Genomic DNA, 21,512 nt, shown 5'->3' with positions numbered 1-21,512 from the left:
TTATAATTAACTTTTAAATAATAATTTTGTTTGAAGTCAAAAACCTATTAAACATTAAATTAGTAAATCATGAGTATTGCAATGCTCGAAAGATTTATTCGATACAAATACAACATCTTGAATTTTCAAAACATTACTTACTTCGTTATTCACTTTAAAACTCTACCAATTACTTCTTCTTAAAAATTCAACTCAACTTCTCCAAACCAAACGTTTGAAGAAAAAAAGTTGTGAGTATAACAAAGTCTTACTTATATATTGTTGATAGACTTCTAATCGACAATACTAATTTATCATTGAAATACTCCTACTATATATTGTTTATAGATTCATGAAGTTGATTGTAAATTTAAGACTATCTAAAGTTTTTTATTTTGTTTGTTTGTATTGTGTTAGATTTATTAATATCGTTGGTCTCTAGTTATAATAATGATAGCAAATGTGTTTCTTTTTTTTTTTTTTTTAAAGATATACGACATATAATTCATAGGAATAGAAGGAATAAGAAACGTTGAATAATATTATATGGATGGGAAGGCAAAGGGTAAACTTTAGAAAAATATAAAAAGGAAACGTAATTTAGTGGTAAGGAAAAGAAAAGAAAAGAAAGAAAGGAGATGTTATTGGAAGGGGAAGGGGAGTACGAAGGTACGAGGAGGAACACAAGGCATGGCTTGTGACTGTGAGGAATAGGAAAGTGACACGTGGGATAAGAGAGGGTGACAGACAGTCACAGTAGGTGAGATGACGCTCGTGTCCGTTAGCGGTTTCAACTGCTCCATTGGAGTTTACAAATTTTGACGCTCCCATCTTCCAACTCCACGGACTCCGTCTCCATCCTTCGCTCCTTCACACTTTTCATCACTGTGGGACCCCTACCCCCTTCACCAAATCACTAAGTTAACCATCCTTATTGGCCCATTTTTGCTTCTTTTTGGGCCCTTTTCAAGCAAAACGGCCAGCCCACTTTTCCACCCCCAACCCACGCATTTGTTCCGGGATGCAAAACATAACTCCCTTCCGTTACTTTGGTATTTGTGATTTCATAATAATAAAGTTCTAATATTAAATTAAAATATTCTGGAATGATTTTAAAATTCTTTTTTCTTTCTCTTTCTTTCTTGAGAATCGATTTTTCAAAGTTAGTAAACAAAACTAATAAGCAATAATGAGTAACGGTTTGCCTCGTCATTTTGGGCCGTTTTATGGGCCTCTTCTGTAATATAAGATCCAGTTTATAGCACACCAATTTCACAATAGTGCTGTAATGAGTTTTCCTTCGTACTTACCAATTTTGTATCAAATATTGCTATATATTTATTATTTATAAAATTTTACTATATATTTGTTATTTATAAAATGTCCTTGTATATGCTAATATTAAGAATTTAATTCCTATATTTCTTTATGTCTAATTTTTTAATTAAGAAAAAAACTATTCAATTATGTGAATTGAAATTTTCAAAAGTACATGCGAAATTAAGAATAAATTTTCACAGTTTATTAAAATAATAAATAAATCATATTCCATATTATATTATACAAATTATTAACTTCCAAAAGTTCAAATATTCTATTCTATCATTTATAATTTTTGAGGTAATTTTCTTACAATGAACAAATAATTAAAATTACTCAGGACATGTCTAGAGTGATTTAGAAGTTGTAATTTTCATCTAATAAAACAGGAGGTATTTTATAAAATTAAAAATAAACAGTAAATAAAATAGTATTTTTTTCATAAGAAATGAGGTTGGAATCGCCCTCCAAATGGTTAACGAAAATCAGTCTAAGTGATTTTAAATTCTTTTAAAATCACTTAATTAACCCGTTACAATAGTTACAACTCCTTGAAAAAAAAAATCAATCATTGGAAATCATGACCAAGTTTAAGCCATAAATATTCTAAAAAAAAAATGTATGTACTATTTGTTTAGAATATTACTTCACAAACTATTCATGTGACTTATACATACTATTCAATTACACTGTTAAATGTATCTCATTTACAATGATAATCATGATAAAATAGATATTAAAAACTCTCCCAGCCTTTTTTTCAAATATATATAAAGTTTTAGTCAGCTTAATTAGGTTAAAAATGGACTAAAAAGTATATTGCATGCTTATATATGAAAAATATAATAAACTAAAACCTCAACCTTTTTCTAATTAAAAACAAGAAAAATAAAACTTGTAACTTCCTATTAATTACGTACATTACACGTAACAATAGAACAGCGTCAAATACTTTGGCAGTTTCCTTTTTTTGACTCTTCCATTAACATTAAACAATGAACATTATTCAATTTACAAGAAATAATTTTAATTCCACAATATATATATATATACACATATTATTTAATTGCTGTTTTTTAGGTTTTGTAATTTATAGAAAATATGCTTTGCTCGAGCTTCAATAAATGTAGAAGAAGAAAGTCATAGTCCATTGGAAAATGACAAAAGTAAAGAATTTCAGTTAAAGTATATAAACCCCTAATTTCTTAATTTATCTCTAACATTTTGTTTTCTTTCTTTTATGGGAATCTTCGTTCCAATAGGCTCTTTTACATTTTGTTTTCTTTCTTTTTCTAACAATAACAATACGTTAAAGTGACAAATCTTATACATATTCTATTTTTCACAATGGCATAACATTGTAAATAACTATTTAACAAGTCATTCACTCTCGCTACCAATCAAATTCATTTTTAGATATAGAAGATCTATGTCGTCGCTACTTATAACACGAGACGACAATTTATTTTTGTTTTCTTTCCTTGAAAGTATAGATTATGCATCGAAACTATAATTCATTATTAAAGTCTTTTGTTTTAGAAGATAGTCGTTTAGTAACATTCATTTTAGGAAAGATTCAAATTTGTCGTTATACTTAATCTGATAATTTATCTTCATTCGAATATTTTGTATGATTTTCATTTAATACAAATAATTATAATTTATTAAAAGAAAAAAGAGGAAGACTAACAATAATGTATATTTATGTAGACTCTTTTTACAATATACATGTATGTAAAGTATCAATGTGCCCAAGAGTTGATAATGTGTTCGTAACCATTTGATATCATAGTGAGGTGATATAATTTTTAATTTATGGATGTACCTTATCAATATAAGACCATATGTAGCAATGTTTCATAAAATAAAAACTCAAAGAAACAGAAAATCTAAACATCCCCTCACTATTTTATAGATTAAAATACAAGTGTAGCTCCTTAATTTTTTATTTATAAATATTTAAATATTGATAATATACAAAATTAAAACTTTAGAAGTAAGATTCAAATTTATATATAATAAATCAATTAATACTTAAAAAAAGTTTTAAAACTATTTTTTTAAGTTTTCAAAATTGGTAGGTTTAAAAAACAAAAAAATTTAAATTTTTGTAGAATGAATATTTATAATGTTAATTTTCAAAAACTAATAGAATGATTATTATCGAAAAATGGTTAGAAACCCTAATTCTCCTTTTAAAACTAAGAGACAAAAAATTTAAAAACATACACGAACGTTTAGTAAAGTTGTACAAGTGTGTAAGTGTGTAAAACTTAGGTTTTGGCCTATGTGTGTGAGAGTTAAATATGGTATGCAGTTTTCCATTGGAAAGGAAAGTGGAAGAGAAAGAAGAAGCAAAAGAAAAGGATATATCCTGTTAGTATTATCCAATGGTGAATTTGATTTTTGGATAGTCATTAAAGTGAAAGAGAGGGATGAAACTTAGATGATAGATGAATTGTGTGTATGGCCAATCCAGGGGTTGCATGGTGTTCCGTGCTTAAAGTTTACCCCACAATTACTTACATTTCTATTTCAATTCCTTCAAGATTTATGATTTTAATAACCAATAAGTAAATAATTCACACTTAATGATAGAAGTTTATTGAAAAAGCATGGGTGAAATTTGAAATTTAATTTTAGTAACAATATAATATCAAAGACAGAACTAAATATATATCACTAAATAGAAAGAATAGGAGCAATAATGTTAAAGCATTATATTAGAGGCGCCACCACCCCCAAACTTAAAAAAAGAAAGCACACAACTCTTTGTTCATAATCTTGACCTTTGGCTCACATCAATACAATGTGGTTCCCAAAATCCACCCGGTTTGTCCCACTTGTCACTCTCTCCCCGGCCTCGGACCGCTCATTTCCCCTTCTAACTCCCTCCCTTTTTAAACCCCCTTTAACCCTTAATGCAACATTCACTCTCCTTACCTATAACCCTAATTTCCCATATTTTAAAACTCTTTCCTTTTTCTTTCTTCTTATTTTTTTTATATATATGGATGACCACCACAACCCCCACCAGAACCACCACCACCACCACCATGAACTCCCTCCATTCCCCTCCACCGCCGTCACCGCCCCCACCACTAATCTCCACTCTCCTCCACAAAATCCATGTTATCTCCCACCTACTCTCTCCCAAACTTGCTTGGCCTCATTTTCCTCCTCAGCCCCACAATCGTTTTTTTCTTCGTCTCATGAACCACAACCACTTGCTCCCCGTTTTCCTCATTCTCCCACCCTCCTTAGCTATGGGCTCGATGAGCCAAACATTCAGTCTGTTTTTCCTAAAGATGATGGAAAAAAGGCTTTGGATGCCTGGAGTACTAAAGTGGCTCGAACTAATAGAAGACTTGCTCGTCAAAGAACCCTTACTTCTTTCACTACTCGATCCTCTTCTTCTTCTTCCTGTGGTTATCATGATGATTATTCTAAGGGTTTAACTATAACCCATTTCCCTAATACTGATTCTTCACATAATAATCGCCATCTTTTCACCTTTTGTACTCCTGACAATAAGGTTTATGATGTTTAATCAAAGTTTTCATTTATATATGTATATGTATTGATTACTTTTCCTTTAATTGTTGTTTTTTCTTTTTTGTCTCTTAAGATTTTGAGAATGCTACTGAAGAAGGAGCTGAAGAACAGTGATGTTGGATCTTTGGGCAGGATTGTCCTCCCCAAGGTTTGGATTTTCTTACCCTTATTTTAGATCTCTTTTTTTTTTTTTTTTTTTTTTTTTGCTATTTCAATAGAACAGTGAAAATAAGATAAAACTTCGTCTAAAAAACATGCAAATGGGAAAAGGAAGAGGAATGAATAACTACAAACCAAAATTACACACAATCCCTCACCCCTTTTTTTAACACCTACACACAACAAAATAGGAAAAACTTAACACTAAAAAAGAAACCCTATTATTGTTTTTTTTTTTTTTTTTTTTTTTGGTGTATTGGAAAATGAATAAATATAAAACTTTAATCAAATTTCATTTTTTTTAAAATTTTATTGTTGTTGTACTCAGAGATTAATTTCTACCTTATTTGTACACAACTTTACAATCTGGAACTAATTACCACTAATTATATATATCATCGATCACACTTTGATCGAATCCCAAACCCTAAGTAAATAGAAAAGAGAAATTTGAAAATAGCTTATTAATTAGAATCTTGATTTTCTAATAGACACACTTTGTTTAATTTGCTGAGAATTTGCAAATATTGTGCATATATGCATCACAGAGGGAGGCAGAAGAGAACCTTCCATTTCTCACTGATAAGGAAGGTCTCCAAATTGTTGTGAGAGATGTGAACTCAAACAGAAGATGGACAATGAAATACAAGTAAGCCCCCCCAAAAAAAAAAGGAAAAACAAAATTACAATTGTTGTGTTAATTAATTAATGGATTCATTGGAAATTTAACACTTTTTTTCCTCATAATTAATGAATTAATTAACCCCTTGAAATTCTTGTTGAGTTTAATTAATATAGGTACTGGGCAAACAACAGAAGTAGAATGTATGTTCTGGAGAACACAGGTTTCACTTCTACAAATTAAACAAACCCTAACCAAACAACTTACTTCTTAATTTTCCGAATAATGATTTTCATTTCCAATTTTTTAATTTTAATTTTAGGGGAATTCGTAAGACAAAATGGTCTTTTGATGGGAGATGCAATGACCCTATACGAAGATGACTGCAAGAACCTCGTGAGTATTCTTTTCTCTTTTCTCTCTTTTTTTTTGTTTTTTTTTTTTTTTGTTTTTCTCCTTCGAAATTTGACTTTTGTTTTGTAAATTTGGTTAAAATTAGTAAGAAAATAATGATGTGTGGAGTTTCCTAATTTGGTGGTTAGTAACGCTTGGAAATATGCGTATAGAGAGATAATATATTGTAATAGTAATATGGACAAAAAATAACAGTTGTTTTTGACACGTAAGATTTCGTGTTTTATTTCTTCTTCATATTAACTTTGTTTTTGACAGATAGGATTTCCCTATTCGTGGGGCCATCCAAGTCATCTCTTACCACTTTCAATCAAATTGAAACATTCTCATCATTTTTCATTTTTCATTTTTGTTTTGAATTTCGTCTGCCAATTGCTTATGGTAATTTATATTCTTTTTTTAAGCCTTTTCTCCTTTAATTCAGTTTATGTATTATGAATTTCCCTTTTATTTTAATTTTTTGAGTTTTAAATTTTATACTTTAGAATTTACTTCACTATGTTTTTAATAAATCTTAAATTTCAATTTAAAATTTCATCTTTCTAGTTTGATCAAACTATATAATCTATTTATAAGGTTTTATATCATAAAGACTAAATTTTGGGTTTTTTATTTTTAAAATTGGGATTAGATTTACCATTTAACTACAATTAAATCATTTGAAGTTCGTTTTTTTAAACCATATAACAGTAGTAATTTTCATTAAAAAAAACTATTTTAAAATATATATTTCTAAAATTTATATAGAATAAATGACAATGGCACTGGATTTTAACCTTTTTTTTTTTTTTTTTGTTAAGTAGAACGAAATTTAGACATTTAAAACTATAATAATCAAAATGAAATAACTACAAGATAAATTATCAAAAAAGAAGCTTTAGCTTAATTTAAATGATTCCTGTAAATCTGTTCATAAACTCCAAGGTTCATTTTAATTATTTCTGTATCAATTAAAACGTTTCACTTCATAAAATTCATAATTGGATATATACATATAGATATACGCATACATGTCTGTATATCAATATATGTGTATCTATCTGCACATATGTGTTCATAAAATTATTGACAGGATTGTTTAGTTATAAATTGAATAGTAATAATAGAGACGATATTTATGAGATAGTTATTGATAATAACCAGAGATGAGTGACAACTGTGTTAATTGACTATATAATTTGTTCAAATGTGTGCATCTAAAAAGTGAATTTAATTAAAACCATGTGTTAGAAGTATATTTTACATAGATGTTGTATATGAGAACAGTATGTAGCAGTTGAAAAAAGTGAGAATCGTTCAAGAATGGAAGAAGATTACAAGCAGAAGCAGCAGCAACAATTTAGTCTGTCGTCAAACATAGAGGATCAGGTGAAAGACGAAGAAGAAGATGCTTCTTTAGCTTTGTTAATCGAAGAGCTTAAACACAAAGCTGAAGACCACCACAGCCATCCCACCACCTTTTTCACTGCTAATCCACCTATCAATACCATGATTAATTCTACAAATCATATTAATTATAAGGAACAACTAATATTAGATGATTTCCAAGGGATTAATAATATTAATAATGATATCAATAATGGTAATGTGGGGTTTGAAGATTGCTTTGGAGGCCTTGATACTCTTCCTGAAGTCAGTGGATTCAAGTTCCCTCTTTTTGACTATTTCACCAGTAATAATGGCACAGCCTGACTCTTCCCCATCACATTACTACTTTTAATTATATCTTATTATATATCAATCTGTATTACCTTACCATTACCCTTTACCCTTTGTTTTCATATATTTGTATTCTTAATTTATCAATTGTTGTTTACTGTTCTACATACATACTTTAATCTATGTCTCCTGTTATTTCTTTCGTATTACTCCAAGTTAGAATTTCATTTTTCCTTTTGTTAGAAATTGTGCTTATTCCTTAATTTGGTTGTCATGGCTAACTGATCCTGTTTTCGTTTGGTGATTACATTTTATTTTGAGGTTTTTTTTAGTATATAAAAAACAACTTAAAGATAAGATTTGTTTACACACGAATTTTAGGGTAAATGTTTTTTTTGGTTAATTTCTCTCTTTTTTATAATTTTATTGTTGATATTTTCTACTTTGATTCTTACATTTAGGTAGTTGGTATTTTTTTTCCATCCTTTTACTATGTTACATTAGGGTTTTGGTGGAAGGGATTGGAAGTTTTTAAAACTTTTACCAACAATTCAATTTAGCTTTTGAGCTTTTTCTTCTCACATTTAGTTCAAAGATTTTATAATTCATGGATTGAATTGTATGTCAAAAACAATCACATGAGTTTTATGATCGAGAATTAAAGGTTAATTATTTCTCATCACAAAAGAGTTTGTTTTTTAAAATTATTTAATATGCTCTAACTTTAGAAATATAATTTAATATTTTGGTTTGATCTTTAGTAAGTTTAGTTGATATTGATAAAAGATATGTTGGTATGCATGCATATATATTGGATGCGTTGATAAGAGAATTATGACTCCATACGGGATTGTTGGTTTGCTAATAGGAGCCGTACCCCAAAACTATCAAATTCATTTATTGTAAATATAGACATATAATTTAGAATATATTGAAAGTTAGAAGAGAAGAAAAGATGGATAATATGAAATGAAAAGTAAAAATATGAAAGCTTTATAATCTTTTATTTTGTTAACATTCCCAAATAATCAAAGTAGGTTTTTATAAAAAGAATTAATAAATTGAATTATCCATTTATGCACTTGAGCACAAGGAACGACGTCGTTTTGGGTATAGTTTCTTCGCACATGATTACTTCTTCGCCTTACCCGTGTAGAGTCCATTGGGATAAGCCTCCATCTCCGAACCCACAAACCTTCTCAATCTTTCCTTCAATGGCTTCTTCGACTCTCGTCCCCATTTCCTCTATTTCTCTTCGTTCTTCTCCTTCCCACCGCCTCTCAATTCCACTATTCAAGCCTTTCCCCCTCCTCCACTCCACTGTATTCCTACTCCCAATCTCCTCCTCCTCCTCTTCCTCCATTCTCTCTGCAACTCGGGCCAAATCCTCTGACATCGACACCACCTTCTTCGACAACGTCAATCCCCAAGAAGACATCGTTTACGACCCTCCCGAAGTCCCCGAAGGCTTCGTCCCTCCTCCCTCCTTCGATGAGGGCCCTATCGAAACCGAGGAAGAAATTGCCGCTGGTTACGAGGAGATCTATGGCCCCGCTTACAGTGGAGTCAGTGTTCTCGGAAACGACATTTATGTAATGGATTCTAAGGTCAAGAAAGCGGGCGGGTTCGGCTCCAAGGCCAAGAAGGACAAGCCGCGAGATGGGTTCGATGAGCGGGTTGTCCAAGTTCGGAGGGTTACTAAAGTGGTTAAAGGTGGGAAACAGTTACATTTTAGGGCAATTGTTGTTGTGGGTGATAAACAGGGCCAAGTGGGTGTTGGTGTTGGTAAAGCTAAGGAAGTCATCACCGCTGTTCAGAAATCGGCAGTTAATGCTCGCCGGAACATTGTCACCGTTCCCATGACCAAGTATCTAACATTTCCCCACAGGTTTGTGACTATTTTCGATTTGCAAACTGGAATTGTTTGATTGGAGTTTCTGTAGCTGCTCTCTTGTTAAGCTTTTGGTTTGCTGATAATGGGAATGCATTCAATTAGGAGTATGAAACTTGAACCTAATGTGTTGATAAGTTAAGCATTACCATTTGAAAGGTGGATGGTTCAATCCCACCTCTGAAATGGGATTTAAGGAAGAGTAGAATTGGATGAGTACTTTGATTTATAGGAATCTTTGACTTAATTTTTCAACGGTTAATTGACATCTTTTTAAGTTAGTTAATACGAATTCTGTAATCTGTAGGCAGTTTAAACTTTGAATCCTCACTGCAAGTTGGTCATTGGAGGTATTTGCTGCTTCTGTGGCTGAATTTTGTAAATGTTTTTAGTTGTCTGTTGTAGATACTAGATGGTCTATTTCACAGTTTTGTCTACTCTGCTACAATTAAACTGTGGAGAACTTGTTGTTTCGACCGATCTTCCAGTGTTTCTATGGCTGAAAGAATCAGTACCCAATAAGCATATGGACAGCAAGAGATATATACACTGATTTCCTTTTTAGACGTAAATGTAAAGAGTTAAAAAGTATAGCAGATTCCAGGAAGTGAGAACCTAAATCAAATGAAGCTTCAAGTTATGAATGCTAGTGAAGTAATACTTTTGTCATATTCACATCTTGAGTTGCTGTGTGTTACTATAAGTGTTAGCTAAGGAGAGTTGAAAATTGTAGGTCGGAGGGAGATTATGGAGCAGCAAAAGTAATGCTAAGACCTGCTTCTCCTGGTACTGGTGTGATTGCTGGTGGAGCAGTGAGAATCGTCCTCGAAATGGCCGGTGTCGAGAATGCTTTAGGGAAGCAACTTGGAAGTAATAATGCCCTCAACAATGCTAGAGCAACAGTGGTCGCCGTGCAGAAGATGAAACAGTTTAGGGACGTTGCACAAGAGCGTGGCATCCCCATGGAAGAGTTGTGGAAGTGAAGAGGGAAATGGTGAGGCTTCATTTTTCCTTCGTCTCATTTTTTTCTTTCACGTATATTAGTGCATCTATTCTTGTAACTCAGTGTTGTAAAAACAACAGTCAGGCTTCGTTCCTTTTGTTTCTTACCTCATTTCTTTACAACATATATTAGTTGACCTGTCTTGAAAAGGAATTGTGTTTATTTTTCTGTTGCTTCATTCTGCAAGTGGGTATTATTAAAATCTGAAGGATGTTGAAGGAATAAGAACATTGTTGTAAGTTTTCAGCTATCTAAAAATGTCAAAAAGTGAAGAGACTAAATTTGTAACTATTCTATAATCTACTCCAATAAAGAATGCTAATACTTTGGGAGTTTGAAGGTTCAGATTTATTTAGTTTTAGTGTCTAAAATAAAAATTTTTGTTTTAATAATATTTTAGAATATATTATCCTCTTTAATAATTTCTAAAAAATTTCCATTCCTTCAGTAATGGTGTCTGCAGAGACATTGAGCAAGCAGAGTCTTCACAACTTCAGAGAAAAGAGAAGCTTTTGTAGACATCTTTATTCTATAGCTTTTCTGTATTCTAATAAGTTAAAACTCAATTTTGTATTTAATACATTTAGGAAAATCCATTGTTCAAAATTGAATCTAAACTCAAAATCTATAAACCAATTGATATTTTCCTAACATTATTGAAGTGACCACTTGGATTGGATTGGATTGGTATGGGTAGGAAACAATATTATTGTACAGCCTATGGGCTTGAATTTTTCAACTTCTTTTTGAAGTGTAATATTACTCTCCTGTCTCTCCACACATTTTGGAGTCCCCCATCCCCACCCCCACCCCACCTTCACTTTACATTTCTTTTTTCTTTAAATTTTTCAAAATAGCTTTTATTGTCACAACTCAACAGTTCTTAGAATCAATCATATCATCCCCAGATACTTTCATCATCAAACTCCCATACCTTTGAGTTAAAATCCATCCAAAATGATGATGAACCAATGCCAAAATCCAGATGCTTACATTTTTGTGTTTTATAATTCGCTTAAACTTTTTTATTAAAACTGTCCTTAAAAACATATATGAAAAATGTTTGGTAGATCTTTCCGTTGCAAATATAGCAATATATTTTTTTAAAATTATAAATATAGTAAAGTCTATCCGCGATACGAGATTCTGATTAAGAGTTGACTGATAGAGAAAAGTCCAAGAAACATGTAGATGATGTAGAGAGAGCACATGAAAATTTGTGATGAATAAGGTCCACCAAAACCATATTGGTTCCCCACACAAACATAATTAAAAGGAACAATTAGACAAACAGCTTCAATGCTTCCTTACACCATCTTTATTCTCCTTTTTTTCCCATTTATGATTTGCTTCCTTTTTTCTTTTTCATTCCAAAATTGTTTCTCTCAGTGTTCTAAAATTTTGGTGGCCCTATTTTGAATCCAATTTATTTAATGGTCAACTTGTACAGTTGAGATGTACAACTTTAACTAAGAAAATGTTTACATAATTTTATAAATTTGGTTGAGAGATTAGTACTAAATTAGAATGATTGCGAAACCTAATTAAGAATGAAGGTTAAAGAAGGGAGGGGCCTTCGTACAATACTGCCTTGATAAGAGAACGACTCGAGAGTCGAGAGTATTCTATTTGCAATCAAGAAGCTTGACCAAATTTAGTTTTTTGGAGGGTCGCTTTCCATATTTAAAATAATAACATTGATATTAACCACTCAATCAATCAATTAATTAAATAATTAATGAGAGTTTCAATTTTTCAAAGCCCCTTATTATGGCTGAGTCCCTGCACTCGAGCAGACTCAATTTATTAGACATCCTCACAGATCCACCCACCTTATTTTGACCAATAAAAAAAAATATTTGGAAAACAACAAAGTACTTAATTCTCAGATACCCTTTTGCTTTTCCCTATTTACTATTTCTATCTTTTTTCCCATGATTTCCATTTCATTATCTTTAGGAAGAGAAGAGTCTTTTTATTTATGTGAAAGACTTTTGGGTTTTGAGTTGAACTAGCGGGTGACTCCATTTTCGATTCATATGATATATATCCGTTTGCATATTATTAGTATTATCATTTAAGCTTTATTGAGTAATTATGGATGGACACATTTCAAATTTAATGATAATTATCTTTCTCAAAACTCTAAACTTTAAACTCTAAACTCTAAACCAACCATTCATATGAAAAAATTGCGTGTATTTTTTATGTTTCAGAAAGAATAACTTAACCATTGAAAATTGGGGTCTTGGCATTGTGTTTGTCGCATAAAACAAATGTGTCAATGTTATTCACTCATTATTCTACACTCTTTGACGACTACGCCAAAGCTGTCCCCTTTTTATTTTCTCTTCTCTTCTCTTCTCTCTCTCTCTCTCAATCTATTTTCTCACTTAACGAAATAAATTATACATAGAGAATTAAAAGATGCTTTTTTTTTATGTATATATATATAAGTCATTGTTAATTCTAAAAAGTTATTTGAGGGACAAGGGAAAAGAAAAAGAGAAACGGTCGAATTATACAATTGGAGGAAGGGATTTTGCATTCATATTCTCTGCAAATAAACTCTATTTCCGGATACAAACTTCAAAGACATTAAATTTAAAATACAAAAAAAATGGACATTAAATTAATTAATAGCTGAATTTGACATTGAATTCAAGAAGAAGGAGGAGGTGGACCTGGTCGCGGAGGGGAAGTGATCGGAAATAGTGGCAAAAGCTCCGGTTCCGATTCTCTGGGAGTGGTGGCCGGTGAAGGGTGCAAATAAAATCCTTTTTCTCTAATGGCTTTAGCCTCTGCTTCTTCATCCAAACCCGAATTACTAGAACCGACATTGTTCGTCGGTTCAGAATTCAACGGCTGCGATCGGCCGAAGGGGTCGGGAATGAGAGGCGTGACGGGGCTGAGGACGAGTGAGGGGAAATCCAGCATACTGGGAGAGAGAATTTCAGGGAGGTTATGGTTATTATGTCTGAGACTAGAAACAGAGGAGGCAAAAACAGGGTTGATAATTTGGAGGTTATGGAGGGCATTTCTTCGCTCATAGAGCTTGAAATTGGAGTGTTGGCGTTTGGGAATTGATTTAATGGGAGGGATGGAGGATTTAGAAGGAGGGTCTGGTGTAGAAATTTGCTTGGCGGTTTCCGGGGAGCCGGTGAGCATTTGAACAACTTGTTTAAAGGAAGAGGTATCGGCTTGAACGAAAGTGGTGGGGTATGGATTAGTGGAATCGGATCTGTTAAGGATTTTCGGGGGTGGCGGTTGAAAGGCATCGGCGGTGGTGGTTGAAGTGGAAGAAGTGAAGGAGGAATTTGGATGAGAAATTTTCATGGAGGAAGAGAAGATTAGAAGAATGTAAGAGAGATGATGAAGAAGAAGAAGTGGGAATCTGTGTGTGTTTTGAGTTTGGTTTTAGTAAGAGAAGAAATTTGAGAGGGAGGGGAGACAGTTCACGCGCTATTATAGCGTTTCTTTCGCACTTTTATTTTGGGAAGATGGATTCACTTGGTTCCCTAATTATTAAATTAAACAAAACCCTTTTCTCTTTCTTTTGTGGATAACAATTTCAATTTTTTTACTTTCAACCTTAACTTTTACCCTCACATTACATCACTTCGTTTTAACCTTGCACTTTCACTTTCAATCTATAATTCAATTTTAATACTATGTTATCATTCCAAATCTCATAACAAATATCACCTTTTTACATCTGTTTTTTTTCTCTATTTCCATCTAATTACATCTTTTAACAATAAAAATTACAAATATATTCACATTTTTCTAAAATTAAAAATATATTAAAATTTATTAATACTAACAACCTTTTATTAGTGATATCATGTTATGTATGCAAATACTTTAAGCCTTATTAATATACTCATAATCATCTCTTATTTAATGACTAAATGCACTAATTTCTATACATGATTATTAATATAAGAATAGTTAAAATTTAATCGTTTTCGGTTGAATCCCAATCTTGAAATTAAACCTAAGTTATATATATATATATTAAAGGTTGTTTAGTAATATAGAATAAAGTTGAAATAGGAAGGCAATAGAATAGAATGTGTATTAAGAAAAGAAAAAAGGAGAAAGGTAGAGAGCACGCGGTAAGAGAGAGTGTGGGATTAGGGAAGAGGAAGTGAAGAAGCAAAGTGTGTGTGTGTTTGTTTAGAATTTGAGATAAACAAAAGAGAAGGGAGTGTGGGGTCGACGCACAGTTGGGAGAGTGAAGAATTCGTCAAATCAATATTCAATTTTTCCCATTGACTTTTTTCCAATCCCCATAAGCACTCAACACCACACCACACCTTTTAAATAAACACTACATAATAATCATAATCATAATAAGCAATTCTTTAATTCAATATATAATTCCACTCAACTATTAAAATACAATCTTTTTAATTGATAATTTTGGAAAATGGAAACTAAATAATAATAATAAAATTAGTTTTCAAAATAGAATATGGTGCTTATCTCAAATTCATCCAAAAGGTGGGGAGAAAAAAAAAAAATTATGGCAATTATTTGGTTCAAATAATTCAAAAATTGTATGTTAGAAAGTCCCTCTTTTACCCTCTCATTATTTCCAGCATTTAAGGTTCGATATTTTTGTCCCCTATTCCATTATTTTTTTATATCAAAACTAACCATTATTATATTTTTAACGTTACTCATAATTAATTTAAGTAGGTGAGAATTATGGATTTACAGTCATTTAAGTATCTATCTATTTCACTCTACAAAACAAATACTTAAATGGCACCGTTTAATTATTGGCTTTTTTTAAAAAAAAAAAAAAAAATAGTTGAAGGGTTCTTCCCAATGTCAAATTTGATTTATTTTTAAAAATTAATTATTGCACGAAGTTGGAATGTGTTGACAAATATTTTAATTCATAATTTCACCACCATCAGTATCATACACAAATAAATGAGGTCAACATGTTATAATGTAACCTTGAAAAGAACCGTCGCCTGACTTAACCTTAGTTTTTTTTCTTTTTTCCTTTTTCCCTTTCTTTTGAAAAAGATGGGTAATTATATTACATAAGACTTCAAAATATGGCATGGAAATTTCTCTCTTCTTCAATACTCTTAAGCCAAAGAAGAAAGTTGTTTGAAAGTAAAAAATACGAAGTTGAAAAAAAAGTCTCTTTCAAACTCAAATTTTGTAGTTCAACTTTTTTTCCTTTCTCTCATTATCGTCAGTGTTATAGTCCTTCTTTTGTTTCACTTTTCAAGGAAGAAAGAATAAGAGAGATAAAGAATCATAGAGGAGGAAGGATAGGAAAAGGATAGATAAAGTATAATTTAAACTATTTTTTCCGAATAATATTAACATTAGAGCTTTTTTACTTTTATATATGTGTGTAGAAGTTTAAGGGCCAGAAATGTTCATGGTTAGGTTTATTAAATATATTGTAGTAAATAAGTTTGGTAAAACTAGAAACCAAAAAATGAATGCTCCATTCGCTCATCCATGAAACAAAAATGGTAAATTGATTTTAGAAATAGACTCATAATTTGACTTTGTGTGTCATTTTCGTTTTGTTGGTAATTAAATCTCACGTGTGAAAGGCAGTCTTAAATTAGTTTAGATGCTATGTATTGCAACTACTCACAACCTTCAAATTCTCTCTTTTCCTCTCAACTTAATATATATACATATACGTTTTCAGTGTTTGGTAACCACTTTTTAGTCCAATATGTTTCTCTTTCATAAGTGTGTTTTCAAAACTTTGATCTTTCTAGTTTTTTAGTTCTAAAATATACTCTTTTAGTCATTTTGTTTCTCTATAACTGTTTAAACTTAATTTTAAGAGTGGGAAACTTGAATACCAAATCACTTATTATAAAAGATGTGAGGACTTGAACAAAAAAAACATCTTTCAAACCAAACTTATGCAAATTCTTTTTAACTCAAACACTCAAAATATATATTTTTCACTTATTTTAAAAAATAGTTTACAATATAAGCTAGGTTTACTAAAAAATGATATTTAAAGCCTTTAAATACAAATAAGAGCTAGAGAGATTGACCATTATTCTTAAAATTACGAAAAAAATGCTTCTAAGATCATCTACATTTTCACTTAGTTGTCGTGGTCACAACTCACAACCGCCCCTTAACTTAACTACGACTGCCACTTCCGACAATCAACTCTAGCGAAAACTATTTACTTCTTAACAAAATGCAAATCAAATGTACAATAAGTGTTGAACAAGAAATTTCTAAAATGTATATATATATTAGCAATGATTACAACGTGGACTGGAATGCAATAACAGTGGAGCCCTCACGGTCTTATTTTAGAGAGTGAGGCAACAGCCCATAGAGAGAAAAGGAAGGGAAATGGGCCGTGTGGGTAGTTGTTAAATGGGCCATACAGATCGGCCCATTCGATAATTACAATCATAACTCGTAATCTATTTAGAATAATTTTGTTTAAGGGAAGATAAAACAAATAATGATTATGTTTTAAGAGCGTGATTGGAGAGGAGAGAGAGGCGCGTGGGGTCTGAAAAAGGCAAGTAGTGGTCAGCAGCATTATTGGCGAACCGAAACGGTCTAACAAAGCATAGACCCAATTATTATTCTTATTATTTTTTTAAAAAAAAGTATTATCTTTTTTGCATGCAACTTTCCTTTTTATTGATTGGTTGGTCCACAACCCAAAACCATACTTCCCTTTCTACCCTTTCCAAAAATCCCCCTCACTTATTATTCAAAATTCATGAACAATAATGAAGGATTACTTTCTATAAACTAAAAATCTTTACAAAAATATGAAAAGAGTATTACGATTGATATAATCTAGATAGATTTAAATTTTTTGTTTTATTTATAAATAATTTTAGAATTTTTACCATTTAAATTAAAATTTCTATAATGAAATATGTTAAACAAAATTGCTCCTAAAATATTGTAAGAATATTAATGTACACCACATTTCAAAGTTTCAATTGTAAAACAATAAAAGACTTATCATCTAACTTTTTCAAAATCAAGTTAACCAAAAAAATAATCAAAAGTCATTGCTTGTAAAAGTCGTTTAATATAAATATTAAATATAAGTTTGAATCAATATAATTTATAAATTGTAAGAATAGAAATAGACATTTTATCATTTTGTGTAGAGTAGGGCAATTTGAACGTCTCCATCAAACTAATATTTACATTATTCCTTACAAACACAAATTCGTGTTGTTTGTTTCTTGAGAAAGGAACATGCTCAGAATTAAAGTGAAATCGGTTGAAAAGAAGTAAGAAAAGAAAGGAACCAAATACTTTGTACCGATCGATTTCCACCCCTTACCTTTTTAGATCTAATAGCCACTTTATGAAAAGAAAATATAAGAAAAAGAACATTTAAGTTAACAGATTATTTGTACCATAAATAATATCCAAACTCATAAAACACAAACTAACAACCAAACCATGCCGTACAGAAAGGCAGCAGCAGAATTCAGAACCCAAAGAAACGACATCGTTTAAGAAAAGGCATAAGAATTAAAAAGAAGAAGCATAAACGAGGACTAATGATGAGGGCAAGTGGGTTCGAAGGCAAAAGGGCCAACGGAGTAGAGAACGAAGGGGAGTTTATTGGCGTCGATGTAAGACTTCTGAGGGCGGAGAGGGGCTCCGGCAGCGCCGCCGTGGAGAGCGGAGGGCTTGGTGCAAGTGGGGGAAGGGGAAGAGCCGAGAACGACCTTGCACTTATGGAAGGCGTAGCTGGTGATGGCCTTTGGGGCTGTGATGAAGAAATAGCCGTTCTTGTCAGTGGTTGCTGTTTGAACCAATGGGTATTTAGTGTTCTGACAGATTAGCTTCACGCTTGCACCTGTCACGCAATTAATCATCATCATCTTCATCTACCAACAATTACGTTACATTTACATTTATACCTTATCTATCATATCATGTCATACTGCAAAGTTGCAGCCTTTTTTACTCATCTTTGCCTCGTGATACTATTTAGTTTTCAAATATTTATTATTATTACCTACGTGGTTAATTTTATTTGTCTAATTTTAGTTTGTATGGTTTTAATAAATCTAAGATTAGTTTAAAATAATCAAAATTAAGATTTATTAAAAGTTTACTTTGGAATTTAAAAGTATACTGTGTACACTACTAAAGTTAAACAAACTCTCATATTACAAAATTTTAAAATTATATTTTAACTAAATTGTTTCAACATCTACATTTTTTTTTTCTTTTCTTTTTTCTTTCCTTCTGTTTTTATAGTAGAGGGGAAATATCTTGTAAGTTTTCATAAATTTTTTTAATTAAGTTTATAACCCAATTTGTATACCTTTAAATTTTATATACTATTTTCCATGTTTTTTTAATAAGAAAAAGTCACATCTTGAATTTTTTTTTTTTTTAAAAAAGAGTTTAAAATTTTTATTTTTGTTTTTACTAAGATTGCAACTCTCATGAGTGCTATTGTAAGAATAAGAAGACTAAATGACTTGATCGTTTTTTTTAAAAAAGTTGCATCAATTACAAAATTAGGGTTTAACACATGGTATTTTTGTTTTTAATTATGTGAAAAAATGTTTTTACATCTTTTTTTTTTCTATAGGTACAATGAGGTGCATACAAGTAGATGTATTTGTTAAATCGAAGGAAACTAACATCGTGAATGAGAAGCTATAAGTATGAAGTCCTTCAGACGAAACAGAAGAATAAAGTTGCATATATGTCAAAACTGAATATTATTATACTACATTGTGATACTTTAAAATAAGTTAACATTTTCATTGTGGTGTTTTTAATGCACTAAATCTAATATGGAGTATAAGATCCTAATTGTTATTAAAAGAGTGGACAATAATGAGATTTGAAGGAATGTGTTGGTACATAGTAAATTAAGAGAGAATAAAATGACACAAGTTAAAGCAAATTAAAGCTAAAACAGAGGACCCTGAAAAGTTTCAACACTTTCAAGGGAGCAAAAGATGTAAGTTTGATAGAATTTATGTTAGAAGAGTTTAGAATAACTAACCGGCGACGGGGGTAGCTCCGAGCAGTGTGTCAGCTCCCGGGTATTTACAGGACTTGCAATACACAACACCTTGAACCGAAATGAAGCTCCTCACCAACCGAGGTTTCGGAGGGTAGATCGGAGCCGGCGAGTGAGACGGGGGATGAACTGGGCTGACGTTATGGTGGTGGTGGTGGTGGGCGGGAGCCGGTGGGTGAGTTGGAGGGAGATGGTGAGAGGGCGCATTTGCCGGTGGGTGAACAGGAGCCTGGGCGTGGGCGTGATGGCGGTGGTGTGCTGGTGGGTGAGCCGGAGGATGGACGGGAGGGTGAAGGGGCAAATGGGTCGGTGGAGGTAATGGTGCGGGCGAGGGAGCGTGGTGGTGGTGGTGGTGATGGGGAACGGGGAGTGTTTCGGCGGCCGTGATGTCGTCGGCGGCGGAGAAGGCGAAAATGGCGAAGGAGAAAATGGAAAAGAAAGATAGGGAGATGAGATTAAAAGCCATGGATGGGGAATTTATGAATCAAATGGAATTAGAATGAAGAGGACGACATTTGCAGAGTTTAGGGCCAGAGATATATAGCACTACCACCGTTGCACTGCACCTCTTTTCATTTATTTTACTTTTCCATACAAACATTACGTGGAATTTTAACCAAATGGACTTCAATTTTTTTTACCAATGAAGGACAAAATTATTTGTGGTTTTAAGTTTTTGATCCTTTTCATTACTAAGTCTTGTTCAAATTTAATTCCTAAACTCTAAAAATATTATAATTTTACTTTTGAATTTCATTATTGAGTATTGATGTCTATTAATTGATTTCTTAAACTATAAATAACTAAGTTTTACCATTGTTATTATTTTCTTCTTTTATTCTATATCATTTTTATAACTATATATTATTTTTTTTATCATTCTCGTATTTTACATTTTCTTAAAAAACTCTATTTATTGTATATCATGAACAAAATATATAGAATAGAACATAATCGTCGATATATATGAATATACAAGGAAGGGATGCATATAAATGAGGAATTTAGATGAAAGTAAGGAAAACAAAATATTAAAAATTAAATTGAAAAGCGCTATCAAGCTTCTATTATTTATCTTTTTAATAATCAATGATGTATATTTTATCTTTATAAATACAGAGATAATGAGAAATTAATCATTGTGTCTCTTTTTTCTTTACTGTTTTCATTATTCAACTCATCTCTTTCCATTTACACTCTCTTTAATCAAATCAAAGGTTTATTCTCCACAATCTGAAAGTTGGAAGAAAAAAAAATTACAATATTGTTAAAAACAACAAAGACTAAAAATAGCATATTAATTTGTCTCATCTGACTCGAATACTTCTCCTAATCAACCTTTTTAAAAACTTAAATTGAAAATTGAACAAATGAGGGTAAATTTTAAAAACAAAAAAAGGAGAGGGGAAAAAGATTACAAAGGTTGATAATAGGGTAATGGGATCATGTGCTAATACCGTTGTAGAATGACCCTACACTTTAAATAAATAAAAATAAAAAGGTTTTGAATTTTAGGGTTTGGAGGATTGCAAAGGAAAGGGAAAAGGACAATATACGATTTTGAAAAAAAGGCTCCCTCCCAAATCATCTCTTCTTCAACGCCACATTTCTCACTCTTTTACCTTTTACACTGCTTCCCGTTTTACCCTTCTTTTTTCCTCTATTTGGGCCTTCCATCTTTTTTTCTGGGCCTCTCCACAATAGGAAATCTTTCTCAATGTTTTAAATGTTTTAGACCATTTTTGGAAATGAGATCCCCCCAAAACTTTATTATAATTTCCTCACTACGATACATGCCTCGTGTTCTTTAAATATATAAAGTAACTTTTACACCTGGATGGACTGCAATTTCAAATTACATGCCTAT

General features: G+C 31.6%; 4 protein-coding genes across 5 annotated transcripts; 2 read left to right on the top strand and 2 right to left on the bottom strand.

The window, feature by feature from the left end:
- The first annotated feature begins 4,309 nt into the window (after positions 1–4,309).
- LOC105436043 (B3 domain-containing transcription factor LEC2) lies at positions 4,310–7,741 on the top strand. Its single transcript, XM_011660218.1, has 6 exons — positions 4,310–4,834; positions 4,928–5,002; positions 5,562–5,662; positions 5,812–5,858; positions 5,958–6,031; positions 7,316–7,741. Exons 1-6 carry the CDS (start codon positions 4,310–4,312, stop codon positions 7,739–7,741), a joined length of 1,248 nt encoding a protein of 415 aa, XP_011658520.1.
- Positions 7,742–8,858: 1,117 nt separating this feature from the next.
- Positions 8,859–11,382, top strand: LOC101203536 (30S ribosomal protein S5, chloroplastic). Of its 2 annotated transcripts, XM_011659912.2 has the most exons (3): positions 8,859–9,596; positions 10,333–10,593; positions 11,051–11,382. In XM_011659912.2, the coding sequence occupies exons 1-2, from the start codon at positions 8,923–8,925 to the stop codon at positions 10,580–10,582; spliced, it is 924 nt and encodes a 307-aa protein (XP_011658214.1). In that variant the 5' UTR covers positions 8,859–8,922; the 3' UTR covers positions 10,583–10,593; positions 11,051–11,382. The 2 variants fall into 2 exon arrangements, with proteins under 2 accessions (XP_011658214.1, XP_004134699.1); XM_004134651.3 differs by lacking the exon at positions 11,051–11,382 and having other exon boundaries at positions 10,333–10,883.
- A 1,737-nt stretch (positions 11,383–13,119) lies between these two features.
- Positions 13,120–14,030, bottom strand: LOC101203781 (VQ motif-containing protein 4). The gene has a single exon (XM_004134652.3). It carries the CDS (start codon positions 13,936–13,938, stop codon positions 13,264–13,266), a length of 675 nt encoding a protein of 224 aa, XP_004134700.1. The 5' UTR covers positions 13,939–14,030; the 3' UTR covers positions 13,120–13,263.
- Positions 14,031–17,957: 3,927 nt separating this feature from the next.
- On the bottom strand, positions 17,958–20,187 carry LOC101204026 (non-classical arabinogalactan protein 31). The gene is made up of 2 exons (XM_004134653.3): positions 19,628–20,187; positions 17,958–18,457 (listed from the first exon to the last, which is right to left on the bottom strand). The coding sequence occupies exons 1-2, from the start codon at positions 20,109–20,111 to the stop codon at positions 18,153–18,155; spliced, it is 789 nt and encodes a 262-aa protein (XP_004134701.1). The 5' UTR covers positions 20,112–20,187; the 3' UTR covers positions 17,958–18,152.
- Between the last annotated feature and the right edge of the window lie 1,325 nt (positions 20,188–21,512).

Source organism: Cucumis sativus, chromosome 6, assembly GCF_000004075.3.
Source record: "Cucumis sativus cultivar 9930 chromosome 6, Cucumber_9930_V3, whole genome shotgun sequence".
NCBI classification, from domain to species: Eukaryota; Viridiplantae; Streptophyta; class Magnoliopsida; order Cucurbitales; family Cucurbitaceae; genus Cucumis; species Cucumis sativus.
The sequence above is the reverse complement of the archived record's forward strand: the minus strand, read 5'-3'. Positions and strand labels throughout refer to the sequence as shown.